The 25,965-nt window shown below is 37.6% G+C and overlaps 1 protein-coding gene across 8 annotated transcripts in view; it reads right to left on the bottom strand.

Moving 5' to 3' along the window:
- Fbxw11 (F-box and WD repeat domain containing 11) overlaps positions 1 to 25,965 on the bottom strand; it is an 84,869-nt gene that overhangs the window by 56,194 nt on the left and 2,710 nt on the right. For 2 of the 8 annotated variants that reach the window (XM_090321234.1, XM_090321235.1), the window contains exon 2: positions 5,352 to 5,453. The exons of 2 other annotated variants lie outside the window; for them this stretch is intronic. In XM_090321234.1, coding sequence (XP_090177360.1) covers positions 5,352 to 5,453 — 102 coding nt within the window. Of the gene's footprint in view, positions 1 to 5,351; positions 5,454 to 19,374; positions 19,566 to 21,679; positions 21,786 to 25,965 lie in introns of all 8 variants that reach the window. 4 more of the 8 variants (XM_090321240.1, XM_090321242.1, XM_090321237.1 and 1 more) reach the window with 3 other exon arrangements.

Raw genomic sequence — 25,965 nt, 5'->3', positions numbered from 1 at the left:
GTGCTGGCAAGGTGTCTAAGTGACTTTGTTTTTCTCAGTATTGTGTGAGTAGCTCATTCTAATTGGATGACCTCAATGCTAGAATTCTAAACTTGGCACCCAGGCTATTCAATGAGGGCATGGGTTAGTGGCGCTGGTGCTGGCACAGTTGTGCATTTGAAGATGTCTCTGGATTATAGTTATAAAAGCAATATTGTATTGTACAACCCTTACGTAGTTTGAAGATCCTTCTCATTCTAGTTCATTGTACCATTTTTGTTGTTGTTGTTGTTCTCTGATTAATTACTAAGCACTTACTACCTGCTGGGAGCTATTCTAGAAAAAAGTGTGTCTACCAAGAAGTGAACAGAAAAGCATGGCCTTTTTTACTTCTGGGACTTGCACTGGGAAGTGGAAGACAGTGACAACCGACAGGAATAAAATAAACAACTTAACTTCAAACTGTGCTAGGTGCTATGAATTTAAGATAAAGAGGAGTAAAAGAGCTGGGTGGGGGGTGGGGAGGGGGAGGCGTTTTGCGGCTCATGCCTGTAATCCTAGCTACTCAGGACACTAAGATCGTGGTTCAAAGCCAGTCCGGGCACTAAGGTCCATGAGACTCTTATCTCCAATTAACTGGAAATGGTGCTGTGGCTCTAAGGTTAGGGCAGTAGGGATGAGAGGAGGGATGACACTTCCCAAAAGGAAATGTACTCGTTACTTGACTTATATGACTATAACCCCTTTGTACATCACCTTTACAATAAAATTTTAAAAGTACATACATAAATAAAAGCTGAAGCCTAGGCCAGGGATGTGCTCAAATGACAGAGTACCTACCTAGCAAGCACCTGCTTAGGGGGTGTGGGACCCTGAGTTTGAACTGCCAGAATATCCAAAAAGAAAAAGTAGTAGCAGTAGTAGTAATCTAAATTCCCTAATCCATAGCACGGCCAATCAAGTTACGGAAAAGCTGAAAGACATTAATGCAAAGCATAATGTCATAAACCAGTAAAATACCAAAGTAATTAGACCTCATAAAAAGTAAACTTCCTTTCCAAACTTAAAACATGGCTAAAAAAAAAAAGCCTTATAAGCAAAACTGAAAGGCTAATGTCAAACTAGGGAATGTTAATCTGCAATTAATGAGTTATTGTACTTAATATAAAGAATTTCAACAAATTAGATACTTTAAAGTGCATCCATTAAAAAATGGAGAAAGAACATTAAGGGTTAATCGACAAAACTGTTTATATATGTATGCCATCTCATTAGCAATCAAATACATGTACATTTCAATAACAAGGTATTTTACTCATTTTCATCCATCAGAATGGTAAATAAAAAATTAATATATCCAATGTCGTTCCAGCTACAAGAAACAGGAATCTCCCAGACACTGCTTTTAGAAGTATAATTGACCCAGCTTCTTACAAATACAACAAACTAAAATTTCTTAATTTGCATACTCTTTTAACTAAGGAAATAATCTCTGAAGCTTACATTTAGTTATAATGAGGCCCTACTTAATAAAGCTTAAAATATCAAAAAAAACAGGAAACAATGTTAATACAAAACAATTTTTTTTTGTTAAATAGAATATTATGCACTGATTTAAGTTAAAAGCCCCAGGGCTGGGAAAGAGAAAGAAAGGGACAGAAAGAAAAGGGAGAGGAGGAAGGAAGAAAGGGACAGAAAGAAAGGGGGGGAGGGAGGGAGGAAGGGAGGGAAAATGATGATAGATATATCAATTCATTATGCTACTACTTGTCCTTTAATTTGCTGTTTAATTTTGAACAAGATGTGTCATTTAATTTTTTTTTTTTTTGTAGAACATGGGACTTGAACTGTGGGCCTGGGCACTGTCCCTGAGCTCTTCAGCTCAAGGTTATCACCCTAGCTCTAGAGCTACAGTGCCACTTCAGCTTTTCTGCTGGTTAATTGGAGATAGGAGTGTCACGGACTTTAGTGCCCGGGCTGGCTTTGAACTGCGATCCCCAGATCTCAGCCCCTGAGTAGATAGTATTACAGGTGTGAGCCACTGAGCTGGGTCACTTAAATATTTTTAAAGTAAACATTAAACTGGTACCATTCCATGAAAGCAGTTGAGCTATGGCTATCAACCCTCAAGACAAATGTATAACATATCTGCACTTTTCTAAAAGTACTCAGAAAAGGTGGGGAATGCCGGACGCCAATGGCTCACATCTTTAATCCTAGCTACTCAGGAGGCTGAGATCTGAGGATCAAGGTTCAAGGCCAGCCTGGGCACTAAAATCTATTAGTTGATTAGCTGATGTAACAACCAAGTGGTCAAATCTGGATATATAGGATGAATGAAAAGTCACATACACACATAGAAACACAAGGCTTTCATTTGTGTTGTGTGGCAGTTTGGATTTTCATTCACAGATATGTGCATAAAATGGGCTTCTTTAGAACAGAGGTCAAGTCTACACTGCTCATTTTTATATGCCTCCCAATGGTAGAGTCCCTGCAGTGCATATTCAGGGAATTACATTTGCATAAATTCCTTCACAAACATTCCTAAATTTAGGATTCAGGAATGCTCACTGTGGAATAGGGAATGCCATTTTTTTCTATAGAATTTAACAGGATTTTCCCCCCAAATAACTAATGACTGAACAAACCACATATGAGACAACAATAATAAAAGTTTCCATAAATAAGATTTACAAATCAGAAAAGAAGCAAGAAAAACAGTTTTGTAACCAGGCAAATATGAGAGACTCAAATATCTGTCCCCCAACTTTGCGGTCACAATGACTCCTACTTCTATTAGGCTGTCATCTACCTAACTCATGTGCATGGGCAACACCAAGTACAGCTGATAGGGAGTAGCTTTTACGTAAGTCTCGGGTAATTCTTTTCCATCCTCATAAAAGGCAAAACATTTGTGAAAAAGCAGGAATGAAGACTGTTATGCTACTATTAGTAGAGCCAATGTGACCATTTTAAGAAAGACTCCATCAAGGGCCTCTCTTCTGCAGGGAGCCTGTTCTTGCTCTTGGCCTATTTAAAATGACTTACTTAGTTGACATGTGTAATGTGAAGAACTGTGATAAATGATATTTATCACAATGTAGCATGCAGGCACAATAGGTTTTCTTTGAAAGTCCAAATCCAAATTAAAGCACTAAATTTTAGCACTGTACAGAGGGAAGATGGCTGTTGAAATATGTAAAACAAAAATAAATTAGGGCCAGAGTATGGCCTAGTGGTAGAGTGCCTGCCTAGCATGCAGAAAGTCCTGGATTTGATTCTTTGGTACCATAACACAGAAAAAGCTGGAAATGGTGCTTTGGCCCAAGCTAGCCTTGAAAAAACTCAAGGACAGTGCCTAGATTCTGAGTTCAAGCTGCAGGGCTGGCAAAAAAAATTTAAAGGTTAGGGATATAGGTCAGTGGTAAATTGATCCCTACCTAGCACCAAAAAAAAAAAAAAAATAGACTTTAAAAGAAAAAAACCTAAGAATTAAAAACCCATGTACAAACTTTAAATTTAAAACAGTAATAATACATACAACAAATGGATGAAAAAGTCTTCCATTAATATACAGTTGCTTTCCATTCAAAAGTAGAGCAAAATATAGTAAGGATTAGACCATTCCAATCAGCTAATGTTTAATAATTCATTTTACTGTACTGTATACACTCACCAGAGTAGTGAAAGTATTCTGTTAACAAAATTCTCTACATACTTCTAAAATTGCTCCATTCCCTGAAATAGGTCTTCTAAAGGTGAAGTTTCTACTGTTTTCTCTTAGATATAAAACTCTCACTAAAGAAATGAATCAATGAACTTTTAACACCTTTTTTCCCCATACTTCCCCACACTGGCCCCACTTCCTAAGAGTTAACCACACTATTATTAAAACAGATTGAATGGTACATTGTATTGGTCAATTGCTTTTAATTCAATGCAATACAAGAATCTTACACTTTAGGACCTCATTAAGAACTAAAATTCTCCTGCTTAAATTTCCAGCTCTAGAAACAAACAAACAAACAAACATCAGCCCATTAAAAATTAACTGTAACATTCAAGTAATCAGATACACACTATTAGTATAATATAAATACCCATTCTACAGCACCAAGAATTCATGCCATATTGTTTGCTTTTAAACACTTTTTCAGAAGGATGCTGCTTTTCTAAGATAAATATATATTACACTGGGGCCTCATGAACACTGAATTCCTGCATTCTAAAACATGTAGTATACTGAACTCACTCTCCAACTATACTACTGAAGTTCTAAAACAATACTTTCCAAGAAAGTAATTTAAATCAATAACCAATGCTATTGAGAATATCTGACAATAAATAAAATGCCAACACCAAAACAAATGAAATTTTCCTCCTTCCTAGCCTTCAGCTCCATTTAAAGACTGTAAACCTAAGTAAAAGGTCAGTAAGGTCACCCATACTATTCTAATCCCTCTCATTTTCTAATCTGTTTTCCTTAAACAGGGCAGTCTCAACAGGATGGTAAGAATGTAACATCACTTTTTAAAGAAAGATCATATGAAACAATTTGAACTATGTAATGATGAAAACTTAACATCCATCCATATTTAATTAAACACATGCTTTCTCTTAACACAGTTTCTCAAAAATAAAACCACAATGTTCTCAGCCTTGGCATGAAATCTATCTCAACAAGAGAGTTACCAACTGCACTAGTGCTGACAATCCTGAGCAACCCCACCTCCCACCTAACCCCAAAAGTATTACTTTTATCTGTGGAATTCTCTGCCGGTCTAGGCCTGGAAAACTGGGTGGGCCCTGAGGACAGGTATCAGATCTGGCCTTCGGGAGGAAGCTCAAACTGAGTTATTGGCAGCATAAAGCTATGATCTTTACAAACCTCGATTTGAGGCTTTGTTAACCATACTGATTCCTTCCTCCCACTCCTTTTTCGAAGGAGAAAGACAAAGCAAACAAAAAGAATGAGTTTCAAAATTGAGAAAAATCACCACTTTACTTATGAAACCTTCCAACTCAACAAAGAACTGTTAAAGGTAGCCAAATGGAAAATGTCAGGGAAGGGGTTTTGGGCACATGCACAACTATTAAATATAAGAGTCACAACTTCAAGGTAAGGAGTAAAGAATAAAGGGCAGGAGTAGAAAAAAGGGAGCAGGACAGGGTCCAGCTGAAAAACCACTAGCTCATAAGGGCCCCTCAGTACTGACTCCTCCATGTGGGGCATCCAGGCTGGAGAAAAGCAGAGGGTTACACAGAACATTTAGCAGACTTAACATTGGATTAAACACACTACTGCAAGTTTCAACAAATGTTTATGGCATACGTAAAAACACATTTACAACAAGAAAGAAGAGAGGCACCTGGAGACATCTGACACTGGGCATGCTCTGCAGGCAACTCAGTGCGCACATGCTCTCTACCAGGTTGGCGCAGCCTAGCCACAAAGACCTTGGCACAGAACACTGCAGGATGACAAAAAGGAAGGAAGAGAAGAAGCAGTTAGAGGCCGCAACAAATCACTCCTTCACACAGGCAACTTAATGTTAGTTGGGGCAGGGGGCACACAGTGGTGGTTTTTACATATCAGCAATGGTCCTAGGCAGCTTAGTGAACCCTTGGACAGGACTACTTCCCTGTCCTATGGACTAGGTTGTTTCTGCTGCCAACCACCAATTTCTCAGGATCTAGTGAACAAAATCAAGAGGGGGGAGAGACTATGTTTAAATGACACCTACTAATGGGAACTATGAGTTCGAGTATGAAACAAGATTAGTGGAGAAACCGTATGTATACTTTTACAAAATAACTTCTGGTCTATTTCACATTATTACAATTTTCAGAACTGTTCAAGAACTTATATGCCAGGCACTTAAAATGTGTTCCCCACACCAGTTATAAAGAAACTGAGGCTCAAAGGTTAAATGATTTGCACAAGGACACACAGCAAACAAGGGGAGAATCAAAATTTCAAACTTTAGCTTATCTTCTACCAAATCACACATTATTATATTGTTAAAACCCCAACCTTCATAATACAGTTGAATATAGTTTTGGACTTCCCTAAAGTAAAATCACAGAAGATCTACAAAATACAGCAAAAGAAACAAGGAAGATGACTGACAGACTGATAGATACAGGCCAATAAAAAAGTTGCTGTGACACACATTTGATTTTTCAGTGTCATCTACTTCTCTGCCTCTCAAAGGAAAAATAAAACTTTGGAATATCATAATTTTTATTTTGAACTTTGCATACAAAGTTCATCAGCACAACTAAAGATTTAAAATATTCAACTGTCCTTTTCCAACCTTTTGTTAAAAGTTTGCTGCTTTTTAAGACAAATTCAAAATTAGCATATATTTAAAGACTAATATTGAGTAACAGACTATTTTCTCAGATCTAATTAACCTAAAATTAACTTAGTAATGGAAAAATAATCATGCAAAAAGGACCAAAACATGTAAAGTTCATAAATTTGCGCATACTAGTTTCCTGACATACCCCTACGTTTCTAGCATAACTTTCACTCCCAAAGAGTTCATGTTTGTGGAAGAAATTTTAGGACCACTCCAACTTTAATATAAATGACAATACTGCTTGACATCAGAAAGATGTGGGTTTCTATCAGAGTGTAGTAATAACTAGTTTCAACATATCCATAAGGTACAGAATCTTAAGATTAGTTAGAGAAATTATTTAAAGGATACAAAATCAGACCTATCAAAGGAAACAGAACACTGAGCAGTTCTCTGGCAGCAATGGAAATATATATTCTCAATGTTCATCTGATTCAAAGCTTACTACAGCCAATATAGTAGCAGTGTGTTTGATTTATTTTCCAAGCACAAACACTTTGCTGCCCCAAAGTTTCATATAACAGAATGCTAACCACATGACATCACGTTTATTTTTGTACAGATACAAGTAGCTATTTTGTTATCTGCTAGATAAGCAGCCCCAGTAAACTCTCACAATAAACCCAGAAAGATAGACATTATTTCTTTCCACAGATGAAGAAACTAAGACTCAGGAAAAGGGAATTTGATTTGTTAAAACAGCAATCTAAGATGCACGGGAAAGAGGGCTCAATGAAGGTAGATTTAGGACTAGAAATTAATCTTGTCTGATTCCACTATGGCAAACTCTATATACTGCAATATTCTACTACATACTTATTAAAAGAATACTTACTTACATCAATATGTATCAGAAGTAAGCCGAGTATGGATGAGAACCAGACACATTACTTGCTTATATTATACAGATTTAATTTTTTTAAAACTTCCAGTCAGGCGCTGGTGGCTCACCCCTATAATCCTAGCTCCTCAGGTAGCTGAGATCTAGCCTATAGCACAAAAATTCAAGAACAGCACCCTGGCCCAGAGTTTAGGCCCCAAGACCAACACGCGCACACACACACACGTGCGCGCACACATATACACACACACACTCATACACGCACATACACACACACATCACACACTCTCACACACAAAATTTATACACATATTACATATGTGTCTGTATAAGGACAATCATAAATAATGTGGATATCAGCCAAATACTTACTGACCTAATTAGTAAGCTATCAGCCAAATATTATTGACCTAATTAGTAAGCTACCAACAAAATGATTTTATTTTCCTAAGACATCAGCCTGAAGCTCAAGAGAAATCCAGGTGGATCATCAAGGGGAGAAACAATCTCTAAAATATGTTATAATTTCACATTTGATTACTTACAAATAGTATTCTAATTGTATTAGAATTGTTCATAGAAAAAGGAAAATGATTCATACTGGATTCTGGTTTTAAGCAACAGATAGTCAAATAGATTGATTATATCTGCAGGCTCTGAAACACACACACACCAAAAAAACCCAAACCTGAAACATTAAGCCAAGGAATGTGATAGTACTTATTGATTTTGCCATATTCACCATATAATCAAAAATGAAAACTATGACCACCAGGCCAAGAAACACTTTAAGTCAAAAAAGACAGGAAGAATAAGAGCTTATGAAAATAACTGCTTTATCAAAAGCAGTATCTTTTATCTTCAATAAAAGATGGGAGAGAAATGTCCTGAAACTCATTTTATTGCCATAGGAACCACAAATCAAAAGGAAAGAAACATAGCTATAGGAACCTTGCCTTCTCAGCAGCTGACTTGCATAAGTACTCACAAAAGTTAACTTCAGTCTGTTTCTGGATGGGATTATTTTGATTCTCCTACCCTGATTCCTTTTCGAAGAGGCAAATTTTTGGGTTTTTTTTTGCCAGTCCTGGGCTTGAGCTCAGGGCCTGAGCACTATCCATTGACTTTTTCAAGGCTAGAGCTCTACCACTGGAGCCTCAGCACCACTTCTGCCTTTTTTCTATGTATGTGGTATTGAAGAATGAAACCCTGGTCTTTGAGCATACTAGGCAAGCACTCTACCACTAGGCCAAACTCCCGGCCTGAAGAGGCATTTTTTTTTTAAAGCTACCCAAAAGTATTTTGTGTTCATCAACTCTCTGTTACTGATTTAGAAATCTGCCTTATAAGTTTTCTATAATTCTTCCTCAAATCTTTTTTAAAACACTTCCCACAAAATGATTACCAGTTTCTAACTCCTCTCATGATGCTTGAGAAAACCAGAAACCTTGTCTTACTCCATATCATTCAACAACATAAACTTATCTATCTACACAGACACACACACACACACACACACACACACACACACCAAAATAAATAAATAAATAAATAAATAAAGCAAGCAAGCAAGCAAGCAAGCAAACAAAACGAAAGGAAAAAAAGCAATCCATTCTCTTCAGAATCTCAAAGATGTAGAGTATAATTACATATCTACCACCACCAATAGCTAACTCATCAATGCTTAAACTAAGTAATAAAGTGTAGGAGACAGGAAAAGAGAAAACAATTCCAATCAAAATAAACTGCACAAGACAAAGAACTAATAAATGGTACATCCTCTGCAAAAACATAGCATTAAAATATTAAGTATGTGATAAGAAAAGCTTAGAGAAACATTTTCTTCTATAGCATTCCATCTAACATGGAACATTACACAGAATGGGAGTAATAATCCTAGAACTTGGGAGGCTAAGACAAAAAAGATCTTGAGTTCAGGTCAGCCTATTCTACATAGCAAGACCCTGTCTCCTAAAAGGAAGAAGAAAGAGAAGACAAGCCGGGTGTGGTGGCTCATGCCTGTAATCCTAGTTACTCAGGAGGCTGAGACCTGAGGATCACAGTTCAAAGCCAGCCCAGGCATTGAAGTCCCTGAGACTCTTAACTCCAATTAACCACTAGAAAAACCACAAGTGGCACTATGGCTCAAGGGGTAGGGCAGTCACCTTGAGCTGAGGAGCTCAGGGACAACACCCAGGGCCAGAATTCAAGCACCACAACCGACAAAAAGAGAGGTGGAGGGGAAGGGAGGAACAGGAGAGAGGGGAGAGAAGGGAGAGGGACAGAGGGAAAGGGCTGTATGTAAGAATCTGTGTACTATATAGCCCACACAGTCAATCCACCCCAGGTGGCTACTCTTGTTTTATATCAACTTGTCCTAGATGGTTTTTTTTTGGGGGGGGGGTGGTGTCTAAGTATACATTACTGTCTCCACAATATCTGACAGAGAAAAAACACAAGTAGGCTATCAAACACAAGGGTGGGGGGCTATGAAGCTGGAGTTGGTGGAAGCAAAATTCATAGATTAAGAAGTAGAAAAGGCTGGGTGTGGTGGCTCACATTTGTAATCCTAGCTACTCAGGTGGCTGAGTTCTGAGCATAACAGTTCAAAGCCAGGCTGGGCACTAAAGTCCGTGAAATTATCTCTGATTAAGCATCAGAAAACCGGAAGTGGCGCAGTGGCTCAAGGGGTAGGGCGGTAGCCTTGAGCTGAAGAGCTCGATACCCAGGCCCAGAGTTCAAGTCCCACAACCAAAGACCAAAAAAAAAAAAAAGGAGGAGGAAAGGAAGCACACTATCAAGACAAAGCCAAGACAGTTCAAGCCAGCAAAGAAAAATCCCATATTTTCTAAAACCCTCAAGCAAGAAAATAAGCCTACTGAACAGTAACCCAATGGCAAAAGATGGAAACAGTACAAAAATAATGGATTTTTATAGACATTGCTAAGTTGTTAAAGACTAGGAAGAATGCTTTGAATCTTTTAATCCCTTCAAGTGAGATATCATCAATTTTAATTTTCAAGCCACTACTAGAGGTGATGATAAGTATACATGAATGAGCATTGATAGGTACAGCAAAGCATGATGTGAAAAATAGTTAAAAGATTATCTTAGAATACCTATACTCATTTCATATTTGGTATACAATGTAAATTTTTTTCAGCTGGTTATGAGTAGATAAGACATGTACACTCAAAGTCCTTTTCCCCTCCACTGTAAAAAAAAAAAAACTTTCAACATGCTCTCATTGCAAAATAGAAAATGAGGAGTGACATCATTAAATTGGGGCTACTAGACACAGATAAAATGGTAGCCATAACACATTATCTACTGGGAATCTCTCTACAGTGAGTAGTGAGGATTGGGTCCTAAAGAATCACCTTCAAAGAAGATGGGTGCAAAAGAAAAACACAATGCCAGCTGGATTTGAGATCTAGAGTAATCATTAAGTTTTTTTCCTCAAGATTTACCTCATCTCAAAGCCAAGAGACCAAAAATTAAAGTTAATCCAAATTAAGAGCTATCCTATTGTATCTTACTATTCTGTTGCATTTAAAGGACAGTATCTCAAATGAAGGTCACAGAACATTTAGACATCTTGTGAGATTCAAAACTCAGGCTTTCTGGTGTTAAACATTTCATGGTGACTTATAAAACAGAGCAAACTTCCACCAAAAATAACTTGATTTAAAACCAAAAATCAAGTATTCAAGCTATAGAATACAGCTAATTCACAACCCAATTACATTTTCCATAAGATGCTAAAGAAGTGATAGTGGGCTACACCTTCACATCTAACATACTTTATTTTGCATATAATGGCACTTTATTATAACAAAGTTTGACAATAAGTACGTGACATAAATTAAGACATCAGTTAATACTTTATTTGCCAGTCCTGGGGCTTGAACTCAGGTCCCGGGAACTATCCTTGGACTTTCTTAAGGCTAGCACTCTACCACTTGAGCCACAGCACCACTTCTGGCTTTTTCTATGTATGTGGTACCAAGGAATTGAACCCAGGGCTTTAAGCATGCCAGGTGAGCAGTCTACCAGTAGGCCACACTCCTGGCCCCATTTAATACATTTAATATTTTAATTCTTAGTAACTGTATAATTATGTAGCAATTACACTTTGAGTATTTTCAGCCTTGGACATGTGATAAGGAAAGAAAATGACAATGAGGTCCAGGAAGAAAAAAAAAAAGTGGGGGGGGGGGGAAGAAAAATGAGGAAAACAGAAAATGTTTGTCAAGTTTTAGAGGCTTAAACACAACCCACCAATCATAGAATCAGACCTCAAAACTAGACTCTAAACTATCCTTAAATACTTTAAAAAAAATTAATGTTTGTTGAAAGGTGGAGATTTAGCTCAGTAGAAGAGCACTTGACTGGCAAGTACAAGGGCCTGAGTTTAGTCTTTAGCTCTGCAGAAAAAAAGAAAAAGGTAATGCTGAAAAGTTAATGTTCAAATGCTAGGTGCCAGTGGTTCGTGTGTGTAACCCTAACTACTTAGGAGACTGAAATCTAAGGATCTCAGTTCAAAATCAGCCTGGGCAGAAATGTCCGTGAGACTTTTATCTCCAATCAGCCACCAAAATGCAGGATGTAGAGCTATGGCTCAAATGGTACAGTGCTAACCTTGAGCACAAAAAACTCAGGGATAAAACGGGCTCTGAGTTCAGCTCAGTAATGACTGACACACACAGTTACACACACACATAAATTAATGTTCAAATAATGACTTCAAAACTAACAAAACTGCAATGGTCTTCAGCCTTATCTTTGGTAAGATAAATGAACAATTTTCTTTTTATTTCCCCTCTTCCTTTTTTTGCTCATTCATTCTGTGACGCAGACGATGGAACCTATGGCCTTATATATGCTAGGGACACATTCTATCAAATTCTTTCCCAGGAATTAATTTTGAGCCCATGTCAAACTGTCATTAAAAATATCGAGAAATGCTAAATGTTATAAAATATTTTACCTAGAAATTTTACTCTTAGAAATGGAAGTGACCATCAAAATCATAGTGGCTCATTCCTGAGAAAATCGAGGAGGGGAGATTTATCCTTGCTTATTGCACAACTATCACTCATAACTCTAAAATACATCCAAGTTTTTCAGAAGGATTACATAAAATCCTAATCCAGCATGACAGAGAAAATGCCTATAACAGGACTCAGTTCAATAAATTAGAGATCACCCTTAAGACAGAATATTATGTCTCAGACAAATAGCATCAGTAACTGACTCAGTGGTGGTCACATATCCTAAAGAATGAAAAGTGGTGCCCATACAAGACCCTCAGAATCATTTGGTACATGATAGGACAGACACAAATGCCTCTTGGTAGCTGACTAGGCCACTTGCCTATACTGGTCATTTTAAAGGCCCACAAATGAGGTTATAAACACCCAAATGGCCCTTTCCAGGAAGTACCTCAACCTTACCAAAAGAGAACAGTCTTTCTCCCTAGGCTCAACAACAAGGATGAAAACTGGAGCTGCTGACGCTATCAATGGTGAGCCTGGCACTTGCACTAGAAGGCATCCTGCATCTGAAAATCTGAATCCACATCTATCTTTCATTTCAAATCACAAATTCCCTTTTCTGGCTTAAGCTAGTTTTGAGCTGAGTTTCCTACGACTTTTCAACTGGAAAATCATAACAAACTTTAAATAATTAGTTAAAACAAAATAGGAAAAAACACAAAAGAAGTATTGAACATGGCTAAGGGCATAAAGACATGATATGCGACAACTGAAATATTCCTAAAAATGTGTACTTTCTGGTGAAGTCATTTTATTTTGTCAAACAGAAGTTCAAAACAAAATGTTCCCAAAAAATCCCATTCATGCCAGAACCACAGGTACTGGGACAAGAAAAATAATAAGATAAAAATCAAAACTCTAACAACACTACAGAAAGTAAAACAAATCCTCTAGATTTTTCCAGAGAGCTGTGAAACTCTGCCCCGAGAAACCTGACCTACATCTCAGTAAGCAGCACTGTATTCCAACTCAGCAATGAGGGTAGCAGCCACAACTGCCAAGTTCAGTAACTGACCCTAGACAGCGAGGAATATGTTTACCATCTAAGTTTACAAGAGTTCTGCACACTACTGCAGATAAAGAGTACTACTATTACAAGTAGAGCCTAATCTGTGCACCTTCTCAAACAGCTAACCTTGACTTGGTCTGTGTACCCCTGACTTCAGCATATTTTCCTAATTAATTTTTTTGTTTTTACCTTTTCCTCTACTTTGTTTTTATCTTCTTTGGACTATGTCACTGAAATCATGAAAATCCTGGGAATAAGTTAAGGCTTAAGTATTAACAAAAGTAGCAAGTATCATTACATTTTGAACAAAGGGGTAAGGTGAAAATAAAACTACTGGTCTAAGTAGTATTGATTATCAGTGTCACAAAATGTGTCATTATGACTAAGGTGAAAACTTTTCTGTAATATTAAGTTAAAAAATAACATGAACTCATGGTTCTTTTTAAACGTATTTCTTAGCCTCGGCTTCAATAATGCAGCATTTCTAAATATCACTTCTTATGAAATGAGCCAGAGCTATTTGAAGAACTGGTTAGGGGAAGAGTATAAGATAAACCTAGCCAGGCACTGGTGCCCACACTTGTAATCCTAGCTACTCAAGAGGCTGAGACCTGAAGATCAGAGTTCAAAGCCAACATAGGCAGAAAAGTTCCCCTGAGACTCTTATCTCCAATTAACCACTCAAAAAACAGAAGTAGTTCTTAATAAAGACCCAGAAACACAACAAATCAAAGAAAGTCTGGATAAGTGGGACTGCATTAAACTGCAGAGCTTCTGTATGGCAAAGGACATAGCTAGCAAACTAACCAGAAAGCCTACAGAGTGGGAGAAGATCTTCACTAACCATACAACAGACAAAGTCCTCATATCTAAAATAGATCAACAGCTAAAAAAAATTGAATCACTCCAAAATTAACCTCCCAAGAAACAACCATCCCATTAAAAGATGGGCCAAAGATTTAAAGAAAGTCTTCTCTGTAGAAGAAATAAGAATGACCTATAGACACATGAAGAAATGCTCAACATCTCTGGCCATAAAAGAAATGCAAATCAAAACAAGTCTAAGATTCCACCTCACTCCAGTTAGAATGGGCATATCAAGAAATCTAATAACAACAGATGCTGGAGGGGATGTGGCCAGGAGGGATCACTGTTTGTGGGAGTGCAAACTCATTCAACCACTATGGAAAGCAGTATGGCAGTTCCTCAAAAGACTAAACATAGAGCTCCCCTATGACCCAGCAATTTCACTACTTGGCATCTACCCACTCATCCAGAAACAAGGACTTACTAAATCCACTAGCACAATGATGTTCACTGCAGCACTATTTACCATAGCAAAGATATGAAACCAACCCAGATGCCCCTCAGTTGATGAGTGGATCAACAAGATGTGTATTTATACACAATGGAATTCTATGCTGCTGTTAAGAAAGAACGACAGCCCCCCAATTGTAAGGAAATTGAAAGACTTAGAAAAAAATCATATTAAGTGAAATAAGCCAGACTCAAAGGAACATAGGCTCAATGGTTTCATAATCAGTAAAAACACTGAGCTCTCCTAGCAGAGATTTACAATAGAGCAAAACCTAGATACATAAGGCCATATAGTATGACACTAAATGAAAGGATCTCCAGGATATAGAAACAAAAGCCATATAATGACTGATTGTTGTCCTTAATGTACTATGTTATTTCTCATCTCTTCTGCTGTCCCTTGGTTATCTCATATGGTTACAGTATTTTACCTTGTTATCTGATATACTGTACATATGTTTATTTGGTTATTTGAAATAGGATAGGGAAGAGGAGGAAACAAGATGAGGGGCGGGGTGGGGGGGAAAAATGGGGACCAAGACATGAGAAAGGATATCAATGTTTGTGAAGTAATGCACCTTCTATCTGGCGAATATAATGTAACCCTTCTATTAATTCCAATAAAAAAATATGAAAGAAAAAAAAAAACAGAAGTGGCTCTGTGGCACAAGTGGTTAGAGTACTAGAGTTGAGCAAAAAGAGCTCAGAGACAGTGCCCAGGCCCTGAGTTCAAGTCCCACACCCAACAACAACAAACAAAAGAGCCTAGAATGCCTTATTCCATAAAAGAATAAAGGGCCAGGAAACACAAAATCTTATGTGGGCATGTCAAAAAGAAGCAGCAACTAGCTCTCCTTAGCCAAATCTGGGACAAAGTGTCATCAGTAAAGACTGTAACTGATTGCTAGCACAATGAATAAATAAAAGCTCTTGAGAGCATGGCAACACAGAGAAGCAAGGTGTAGGAACACAGTGGCCTCTGTGAACGCTAGCTACTAAGTGGAAAGAGGATGACAATTAGAAAACCACAGCTTTGTAACCCTTTTATAACAACATTTTCATTGAATGAAAAATTGTAAATAAGTACAGTACTTACAAGTTACCAAATATAGTGCCCTGTAGATTCCTAATAGCAGAGGAGGAAAAAAAAAAACAAACGCACATTATATAGACCTCTGGGTGTTGTATTCTTAACCAAAGAGATTAAATTTAGCATAACTGCACATAATGTTAAGTGCCTACTTACCTATGATTTAACCTTTTGCCCAAAATGTTTGGGTTGGAATCACTGAATAAAACCTCCAGTGTCAAGGAGGTATAGAAGCTACAAAATCAAACTAAATGACACAGTAAGAAAATACTCAAAAAACTGCAGAAGGTTACACTTCTAAAAGACAACTAACTAATAAAAGATTATATCAAGAAAGGAAGAAAAGGAGATGGTTCTAAATTAAGAGTAGAGAAATAAATACAGTGCACTTTGTAGTCTGTTTTACAAGACAGCAGTTGGTTACCAAAACAAGTAGGAAAAACATGAAAGTTAATAGATTTTTTTTTCCTGGTAAAATTAGAAAATGCTCTACAACTATGCTACACTGTCAGCCCTTTTTGAATATTTGATATTATACTACAAAATGACTTTTTCTTAAATGTGAAAACAGCACTGGGAGACATACACATTTAAGCACATGCACAAAATGTAAGTGTATATAATTGTGGTTATATAGGGAGGGAGAGCGGAAAATACGGTAGCAAGAGAGAGGAGAGCCAAGCAGATACTATCCTTATCGGGGGGAGATAATTACTGAAAATGCTAAAGGTTAAAGTATGATGCGTGCAACATGAAAACAGAAATAAACGAAGGAAACAGAGAAAAAAGGACAGTAAGGGCACAGAAATAACAAAATTAGGACCAAATTTTAGTAACTGTTGAATCTAGGTCAAAATTTTGAAAAAAAAATACAGGTATTTAATGGGCAACAGTGGCTCATGCCTGCAACTCTAGATATTCAAGAAGCTGAGATTTGGAGAAATGAAGATCAAAAACAGCCCAGACAAGAAAGACTATAAAAATCCACCTCCAAAATAATCACCAAAGGCCAGGCTGGTGGAATGGCTCACAGAGTTAAGTCACACAAGCTGAGCCATTACAAGGCTCTGAGTTCAAACCCTGGTATTGGCAAAAGAAAAAATAGCATACTGTTTTTAAAAAAAAAAAAAAAAAAAAAAACATTGCCTAAGGATAAGCCACGCTAGAGACCAACACAGGATCTCAACACAGCTAACTTTTGTTTTTTCAACTGATTTGTAAATAGAATAGCTGACACTTGTCTTTAGGCTTCATGTTGAGATGTCAGAAATGTCTTTTAAAATGTCATTAATACTGCTTATTCTTTATGCTGGCATATTCCCATACACTAGTATGTAGATTCACCCATCTCAGTCTAGATCATATTATAATTCTAGTGAGAAATTTCACTAACCTTGCTCTACCTATGGTACTCCAGATCAGTGTACCAGGAGTGGCACCCTACTAGACACTTCTCTTAGACCCTCATGCACAGGCAACTCGAGTCCATTACACCAAAGTGAAGTCATTCTCTCTCCTCCTCTATCTCTTCTCTTTCTAGTAATCTGCACCATAGGAGAGAAAATCAACATCCATCTAGGGGCCTAAGGCCAAACAGTGAAAATTCAAACCATCACTCTTAATCTTTCTTACACTAAAGCTATTCCCCAAGTTCTGTATACCCTACTACCTCCACCTTTTTTAGAGTTACACCATCCTTGCCATCCCCATTGTGAGTGCTCAGGTTCCCTTTTGACATCACTCAGCCCAGATGACGTCCCTAACTTCAATCTCTTCAATCTATCTTACCAAAATTAGTTCCCTAAAATACAAATTTAGTAAGGTTAATCTTTCTACTTCAAGAATAGAAGAACAACAAGAGGCTGGGCCTGTAATCCTAACTACTTAGAAGGCTGAGATCTAAGGATCATGGTTCAAAGCCAGCCCAGACACAAAAGTCTGTGAAACTCTTATCTCCAGATAACCACCAGAAAACCAGAAGTGGTGCTATGGCTCAAGTGGTAGAGTGGTAGCCTTGTGCTGAAGAGCTCAGGGACAGCGCCCAGGACCAGCACATATCTCACTTCTCTGGTAAGAGTCCATATGATTTGGTAACATCTACCTATATATATATAAAGCTAATACTGTATTCATTTCATTTTAATCTATAGATCCCTTAGTCTAGCACCTAGACTAAGATCTAGGACCCAGACCTTACTGTCAGAACAAAATACACTAATCATGTTGACATACATAATTCCATTGTAAATCCATACATTAGAATTGTGGTTTTATGCATCAGTCCTACAAGGCTGGTTAATTATTACTCCAACCTTGGAATGAGGAGCTGCTTTGTACATGCTGATCAGACATTCCAAAGGACAAGAGCTAGGATGGTGGCATTTGCTAAAGTTGTAGAAGTAATAGAATTCAATTACTTAGTCAGAAAGACACATTTTAAAATATACAAGTCCCATTGTAATGGTGAACAAATGAGGAAAATGCGGTGAAACAAGCGGAATCATGATATTAAGGCCAACCTGGTCTACAAAATGAGTTTGAGGGCAACCTGAGCTACACAGAAGGACAGAGGAGGAGGACGATGATGAGGACAAAGAAAAAGAGCAGGAAAAAAGATACAAGGAAGGAAGAAAGGAAAAGGAAGAGAGAAAACTGGAAGAGAAAGAAGAGAAATTTAAAAAAGAGGATGATGAGGAGGGGGAAGATATATTGAACTACAGGGGTTTGAACTCAAGGTCTTGTACTCTACCATTTAAGTTGTGTCCTTAGCCTTAATAAGCTACTTAAATACCAATAAATACCAAAAAGAAACCAAGAAGAAGAAGGTTTGAGTTCACCAAACCAAAACCTGTCCTGGCATTTTAATGCACCTCCTACAACTCCCTGAACTGCCTTCATGTTCACTTGATGAACTGACAATCTGATTTTTCATTAAGCAGACACAAAATGATGAAAATACCAGGCCAAACAAGGAGCCAGAATCTGTCCCTCAAGTTAAAACCTGCCATAGAATATCAGGCTGAAAATCCAGAAGCTGAAATACAAGCCAAGTGTTACTAGAGCAAAGAATCAAAGTTTTGGAGGCACAAAGATCAAGCTTAACACTTGGTGTTGCCACTTACTAGATGTTTGACCCTGAAAAATTGCCCCTAATTCTTACCTAAGTTCCATTTCACTATAAAATGTATGTGAAATAATAGGCAATTAAATAAGAAATATGTAAAATGCCTAACAACAGGGTCTGGCACTTAGTAGAGCTCTCTCAATAAACAGTTGATGCAGTTAGTAAACTTTACTTGAGGACATTCAAAAGTCCTAAGGATAAAAGATCACTACTTTACATGATGACTAAAAAAAAAATTGTGACCAGATATACTATAAATCATGCTTAAACATAAAAATTTTTTCCTCTTTAATTTATGCTCTGTTAAGACTAACTAAAAACTACTTATATCTATAGTGATACTTCTTATACTGAAACTAAGTTCTTGCTAACAATTCTGCTTCATATATCATACTGATCCACATCCAAAACTAACACTAAACACAAATACCTAGTATTACTTCCTTTCCCTAGTAATGGAAAAAAAGAGATGAAAAACAAAACAAAACAAACAAACAAACAACAACAACAACAACAAAAAACCCTTAAATGCCTTTCAGTGAGGTGAGTTCCACAAAACAAAACAAAACAAATCAGGGCAATTGCTTACCTGGAAAATATTTTGTACTTCAGATCCACCTGGAAAATATTTTGTACTTCAGATTCACCAATCCAGAATGAATGGGGGTATTCCCTTTCAGACTAGTCTGAGAAAAGACAGCAGTCAATCATCTTCCAAGATTCTTTCCGTTTACTGTATCCAGCTTTCTTCAACAAAATCCCAAACATGCACTTCGGTAACTGTTGAAAGACAGAGAGCAATCCATACACCCACCATGGCACCAATGGCAAAGGAAGCCACAGAGAAATGGAAGGGTCAATGGAATGGTGGAGCTGAGGCTCAGAAAGAAATTACACACTGACATCAGCTATTGAACAGTAGTTCTCATCTCTATGTTGAGAAGGACTTGATTCTATATGAGAAATAATGAAACATGCCTAATATTAATATGCACTCACCATAAATAGCATGGAGAGCAAATGAGAGCAACTATAAATTTGTCTATTGTCCACATAAACTGTACCTGAAAAGCTAACTACAATGAATTTTCTTATCAGTTTCTAAGGAGCTAGTCTGTAAAAGAAAAAAAAGCTTGCCATCCAAAAATAAATGACAGAGGAGGGCTCAAATATCTCATACTAAAGATATTCATTTAGGGAACCTAATAAATCTTTTATGCTGGTACAGAAAAGATATATAATCTACATAAATTACCCAATCCTTGATGTTCAGCTGGAATATATAACATTTTTTAAGTAATGACGAGTGAGCTTTTGATTCACTAAAGGCTTAAACCCCAATTGCCAGCCATAGGGAGAATAACAAACACTAATAAACAATTTGCTAGATAGATGACACCTTTATACCTAAGCCCAGTCCATATTCTACAAACATGGTTTTTCTACCATATCAACTTCCTCTTTGTACCACAAATTCTAAAAAAAAAATCTTAAGGAGAGGGAAAAGACATACAAATTTAGATAACAGTGTTTATTTGCTCATACATCTGATACTGCCTCAATTGCCACACTACTGTCAAAGTACTCCGACAGCAGTTGAATAATACCAACATCTTTATTAAAAGGTTGCTAATGGCCCAGACCCTTTACATAAGTGACTCGTACTTAATTCTCGAAAGAGTAAAAGATGTAACTTCCCCTACGATATATTTCTACTACATGGTAGAGCCTAATAGCCTTGTCACAGAAGACCAAGGATCAGAAAGGCCACTAATTCCTGGGATGAGAAAAAAAGAACTACGTTTTATTCTCAAAGGTCCTAAATCAAGTAAATGTGAGAATGGAGAATATTTTTCAGCCCAAGTGATTAAATGGATAAAATCATCATGAAATGGCAATCTTCTAGATCTTCTGATTTCCAAGGAACCGAAATACTGACAATTAAAAAACAAAACAAAACATAACAGTACTTAGTCTCTGTGCTTAGCAGTCTCAACTCTATAAGCAATTTTTAAATTCTAAGAATGTTAAAGGTCCACAGGCAATCATGAAAGAGGTTCTATATTTTAACATTTTGGAGCAGCCACTGAAATGACTGATACCAGTTTATGATTAACTTTACCATAATGGTCAGATGGAAAGAAATAGCTTTCCACTCACAACTTAAAAGAGAACACATAAAAATATAAATAATGAGGTCCCACTCCCCCACTGAACGACTTGAGACAAGAAAAAACTGGAAATCCAATTCTGACAAAGGTGTCCACTTAATTATGGCTAGTAACTGCTAATTCAATGGTTTGCTATATCTAAAATGTGGATAGAATAAATGATAGCAAGATACAATCACAATTCACACTAATCAATTCATTTCTAAAAGTTGTGAATTCTCTGGCCTTTACCCTGTACTAGTAAGTTCGTTTTTCCCACTTCTCTTAATGGAAACATTTCTTCAGTGCCTAAATAGTGGCCAATCTTATGCTAAGGATACAAAGATTAACCAAAAACAACGAAAGTGTCAGCACCAAGTTCTTCCTGTTTCTGCCCTTCTTTCTTGGCCACTCTCAAGTAGTCATTACAAATAAACAAGGTACATCCTACTACTAATTCTCAAGGCTGGTTAATGCTCTTAATTCTTAAAAATAAAAACACATTTTCTGTAAACAGAATATCATGGAATTCTCTTTGAAATTTAGAGCCACAGGCCCCAGTGGCTACTCGCTGAGGATCACAGTTCAAGCCCAAGAACCAGCACAAAAATAAACATGTGAAACAGCATTGAGAAAAGTCTCTTTTTCCCAATAACAGAGCCTACCTACCCTTGACTTTGGTTTTTCTGTGCAGTCTAGAGGGTTTTCTACTAGAGAATGTTTTCGTACATTCATTACACTTACATGTATACCCTTGTCAGAGCACAAGCATGCTTCTCTTTCTCCTCCTCCTGTTTTTCATAATGTCCCAGTGTCTCTACTTCCACAGCTGACTACTAGAAGGAATTTCCTAAAAAAAAAAAAAAAAAAAAAAACACTTCCTGCTAACTCCAAGGAACAGAGTCTGGTCAAACCATTAAGACCAAGGTTAGAGACAGCCTATTGGAATGTCTTCCTAGTCTCTCATTTGCCTACAAAGACAAACTTCCTGTTAAGCAATGGTGATCAAGCAGAAACTTAACAGAGCAAGCTCACTCTTGATCAACAAGTTTAGCCCTATTGCCAACTAATTGAATTAACAACAACACAACTCAGAAAGAAACCTAGGGAACTGTTAAAAGTCAAAATTATCAAAATGATCAGTTTTGCATCCAGCCAGAGAACGTTTAAAGTTCAATGCTCACCAACTGCAAATTTAACCAGTGGCTCTAAAATGAATTTGGTTTCTTAATTCTTTGTTAGCAACCACTCTGGGATATGTTAAAAAAAAATCTTTAAGTATCTAAGCGTCTGCATGATTATTAAAATGTCTATGAATGCCCCGTACCACATCATCTTCCACTGTCCTTCACCAGTCTTTTTCCTCCATCCATCTCCATCTGTGTCTTAAGGTTATCAAATGGTTCTGATGGCTCATGATTGTAATCCTAGCTACAAAGGAGGCTGAGATCTGAGGACTATGGTTCAAAGCCAACCCATGGAGAAAAAATCTGTAAGATTCTTATCTCCAATTAACCACCAAAAGAGCCAGCAATGGACCTGTGGCTCAAGTGGTAGAGTTCTAGTCTTGAGTAAAAGTACTCAGGGGCAGCACCCAGGACCACATGCACATGCACGCATGCACACATGCATAAGAGGGGTAGGGGTGAGTGTCTTTATAGCAGAAGGAAAAAAATACAAATTAACATAAATCCAAATCATTATCTACTGAATATCTACACGGTGAGCATTGTGGAAGAGTGAAAGGATCATCAATTACAGCCTCTGGAAGGGAAAGTTAGACACAACCATAAGGTTTTATAATATCAATAAGATATATGTTTCATAAGATTATTATGAGAATTAATAACCAAGATGACAACTTTCTAGAAAAAAAGATGGCTAAAATAAAGACAGAAAGAAATAATGTATGGAAATAATCACCAGGAAATCTTAATTCAACACTTACTGAACATCTATAAGAATGAATATAATATGAAGGAGCTAAGTGTGGGAGGAAGATGAATGTCCCATCCCTTTCCATGAGTTTATCATTTAATAGGAAATACAATTAATTGTAACACAAGCCTAGAAACATTTTTATACTACAAGATAAATACAAAGTGTCTGAATTCATTTTATTTACTAACTATTATCATGTAGGCAATGCTACAGGTACTAAACAAGATCTCTCATCTCATCATATAAACTAACACCAAAGTGTGTCTATTCTGCTTTTGAGAAGCTTATCTGTATGAGCAAAACAACAACAACCAAAATGCTGAGATGGAATCTAAGCCAACTTGGCCAGATAAGTATGGAGCCTTTAATAAATAGGCACAGAGCAGTTCACACTAGCGCTGACAAAGGGAACAAACAGTAGGAACATAAACTGGAGGGCCATGATCCTCCAACTTTGGCTGGAATAGGAATTAAGTGAGAAAGCACCAGAAGGGGGCCTGAGATCTAAAGAGAGACAGAAGCTAAAATTGGAATCACTAGGATCAGAAATACTTTCTTTTCCACTAAGTGTATATATGAGTCACAAGATGGGACCTAAGATCCCAGAGTTCACAGAGCAGAAAATTTTTGTTTCTAGAACTCATAAACCCAAACTCAAAGGTATGGATGTCATTCTGTGAACCTACATAATGGCTTAGTGATTTTCCTGGGCTTGCAAGGTTTGCCTGACATAGATTACAACAGTTAGGTGGTAAGAGTGCCAGTACTTGTATGCAGAAACATGTTTATCCTTGTCAAATCAGAAAGAACAGCTAACCTAACCTACTGGAAAATCATGGGCAAAGATTTTTATACTCAAGCCACAACCTCTTTTAGGCATGTCAATAAGGTCTATAAGGTCTATGTGGTTTATTTAATTTGGACACTCTATGAAGCCTGTGTCTATTTAATCACATTCTGTAAATTAGCATAGTACTAGACACATAGGAAGGTAGGTGATGGTAACAAAGATCCAATTTCTTGATGATATGGACAAACAACCCCACCTACCCTACTTAGAAAGTCAATGAGAGGAAAGAAAAAGAAAAATATCCACTAACTTGTCATCAGTTTCTTTTATCTCCTTGAGCTTATAACCCACTAAAATTAGCATTTTTGGTACAAGCTTGTAGTCCTAGTATTCCTGAGGCAGAGAGGCAGGAAGATAGAGAGTTCAAAGCTCAGTGCTACACAGTGAGACTATCTCAAAAAAACAAACAAACAGGGGCCGGGAGTTTGGCCTAGTGGTTAAAGTGCTTGCCTAGCATGCATGAAGACCCGGGTTCGATTCCTCGGTACCACATACATAGAAAAAAAGCCGGAAGTGGTGCTGAGGCTCAAGTGGTAGAGCTCTAGCCTTGAGAAAGTCCAAGGCCAGTGCTCAGGCCCTGAGCTCAAGCCCACGACTGGCAAAAAACAAACAAACAAACAAAAAGCCCAAACACACAAAAAAAAACCCATATATATATATATATATGCATATATAACTTCCCTTCCTTCCTTCCTTCTTTTTCTTTCTTTCTTTCTTTCTTTCTTTCTTTCTTTCTTTCTTTCTTTCTTTCTTCCTTCCTTCCTTCCTTCCTTCCTTCCTTTCTTTCTTTTTGCCAGTCCTGGGGCTTAAACTCAGGGCCTGAGCACTGTCCCTGGGCTTCCTAAAGGCTAGCGCTCTACCACTTGAGCCACAGAACCATTTCTGGCTTTTCTATGTATGTGGTACTAAGGAATGGAATCCAGTTCTTCATGCATGCTAGGCAAGCACTCTGGCCCACCTTCTTAATGAGAGCCAATGTGCTCGTCTATATTGCTTCATTCAGATACAAGACAGAAAGGAAATGACTCACTTAGGTCACTTAGCAGAGGGGAATCTTTCAACAAATAATAAAGTATAAATTATCCACTAATTGTGCAAAGAAGGAAGTAGTTTACTTACATCCTCAAGAGACAAGACTGCCACCTCTAAACATTATTTAACATTATTTTCTGGTCAGGTAATGGTGGCTCACACCTATAATCCTAGCTACTAAGGAAGCTAAGATCTGAGGATTGTGATTCAAAGCCAGCCCAGGCACGAAAGTCTGTGAGACATTTATTTCCAATAAACCACCAGAAAACCAAAAATGGTGCTGTGGCTTAAGTGGTAGAGCACTAGCCTTGAGCTAAACAGCTCAGGGACAGTGCCCAGGACCAGAGTCAAGCCCCATGACCAGCTAATAAATGAATGAATGAATGAATGAAGCTGACGTTACTAAAATCAGACATAAAAACAACAACAACAACAACAAAAATCAGGGGCCGGGAGTTTGGCCTAGTGGTAGAGTGCTTGCCTAGCAGGCATGAAAACCTGTGTTAGATTCCTCTGCACCACAGTGCTCAGGCTCTGAGTTCAAGCCTCACAACTGACCAAAAAAAAAAAAAAACAGGCCCACAAGTTGGCCATAAAAGTCACGTGGCAGTTAAAGTATTCATTATCAGCAACTGTATATTCGGTAAACCCAATCCACAGGCAGGATAAAGGTTGGGGGAGGCAGTGAATTTTGGAGATTTAATTATTCTGCTAAACTATCTTTCTTCTCTTTCTGCCTTTCCCCTCTACTTCCGTGCTAAAGATCAAAACTAGGATCTCTCAAAAGCAATGCATTTTGTATTTTACTACTAAGATACATCTGGAACCAACTTATCCAAAGTGCAAGAACTGAGGTGGGGGTACAGTGGGTTCAGTGGTAAAGTGCTTGCCTAGCACAACAGGCTCTTGGTTTATAATCCACAGCACTCCAACAAAAGAGAGTCAGGCTGTGTTGGCTCACACCTGTAATCCTAGCTGTTCAGGAGGCTGAGATCTGAGGGTCACAGTTCAAGCCAAATGGGGCTGAAAAATCCCCATGAGATTAACTCCAGTTAATCACCAGGAATGGCACTGAAATGGCACTGTGGCTCAAAGTGGTAGAGCACTAACCCTGGGCAAAAATGCTTAAGGACAGCACCCAGACCCTTGAGCTCAAGCCCTATGACCAACAAAAGTAAAAAAGGAAAGAAAAGAACCTTCCCCCAAT

This window comes from Megascapheus bottae, chromosome 29 (genome assembly GCF_031878675.1).
Source record: "Megascapheus bottae isolate mThoBot1 chromosome 29, mThoBot2.hap1, whole genome shotgun sequence".
Classification (NCBI taxonomy): Eukaryota; Metazoa; Chordata; class Mammalia; order Rodentia; family Geomyidae; genus Megascapheus; species Megascapheus bottae.
This window is presented reverse-complemented; position numbering and strand designations above follow the sequence as displayed.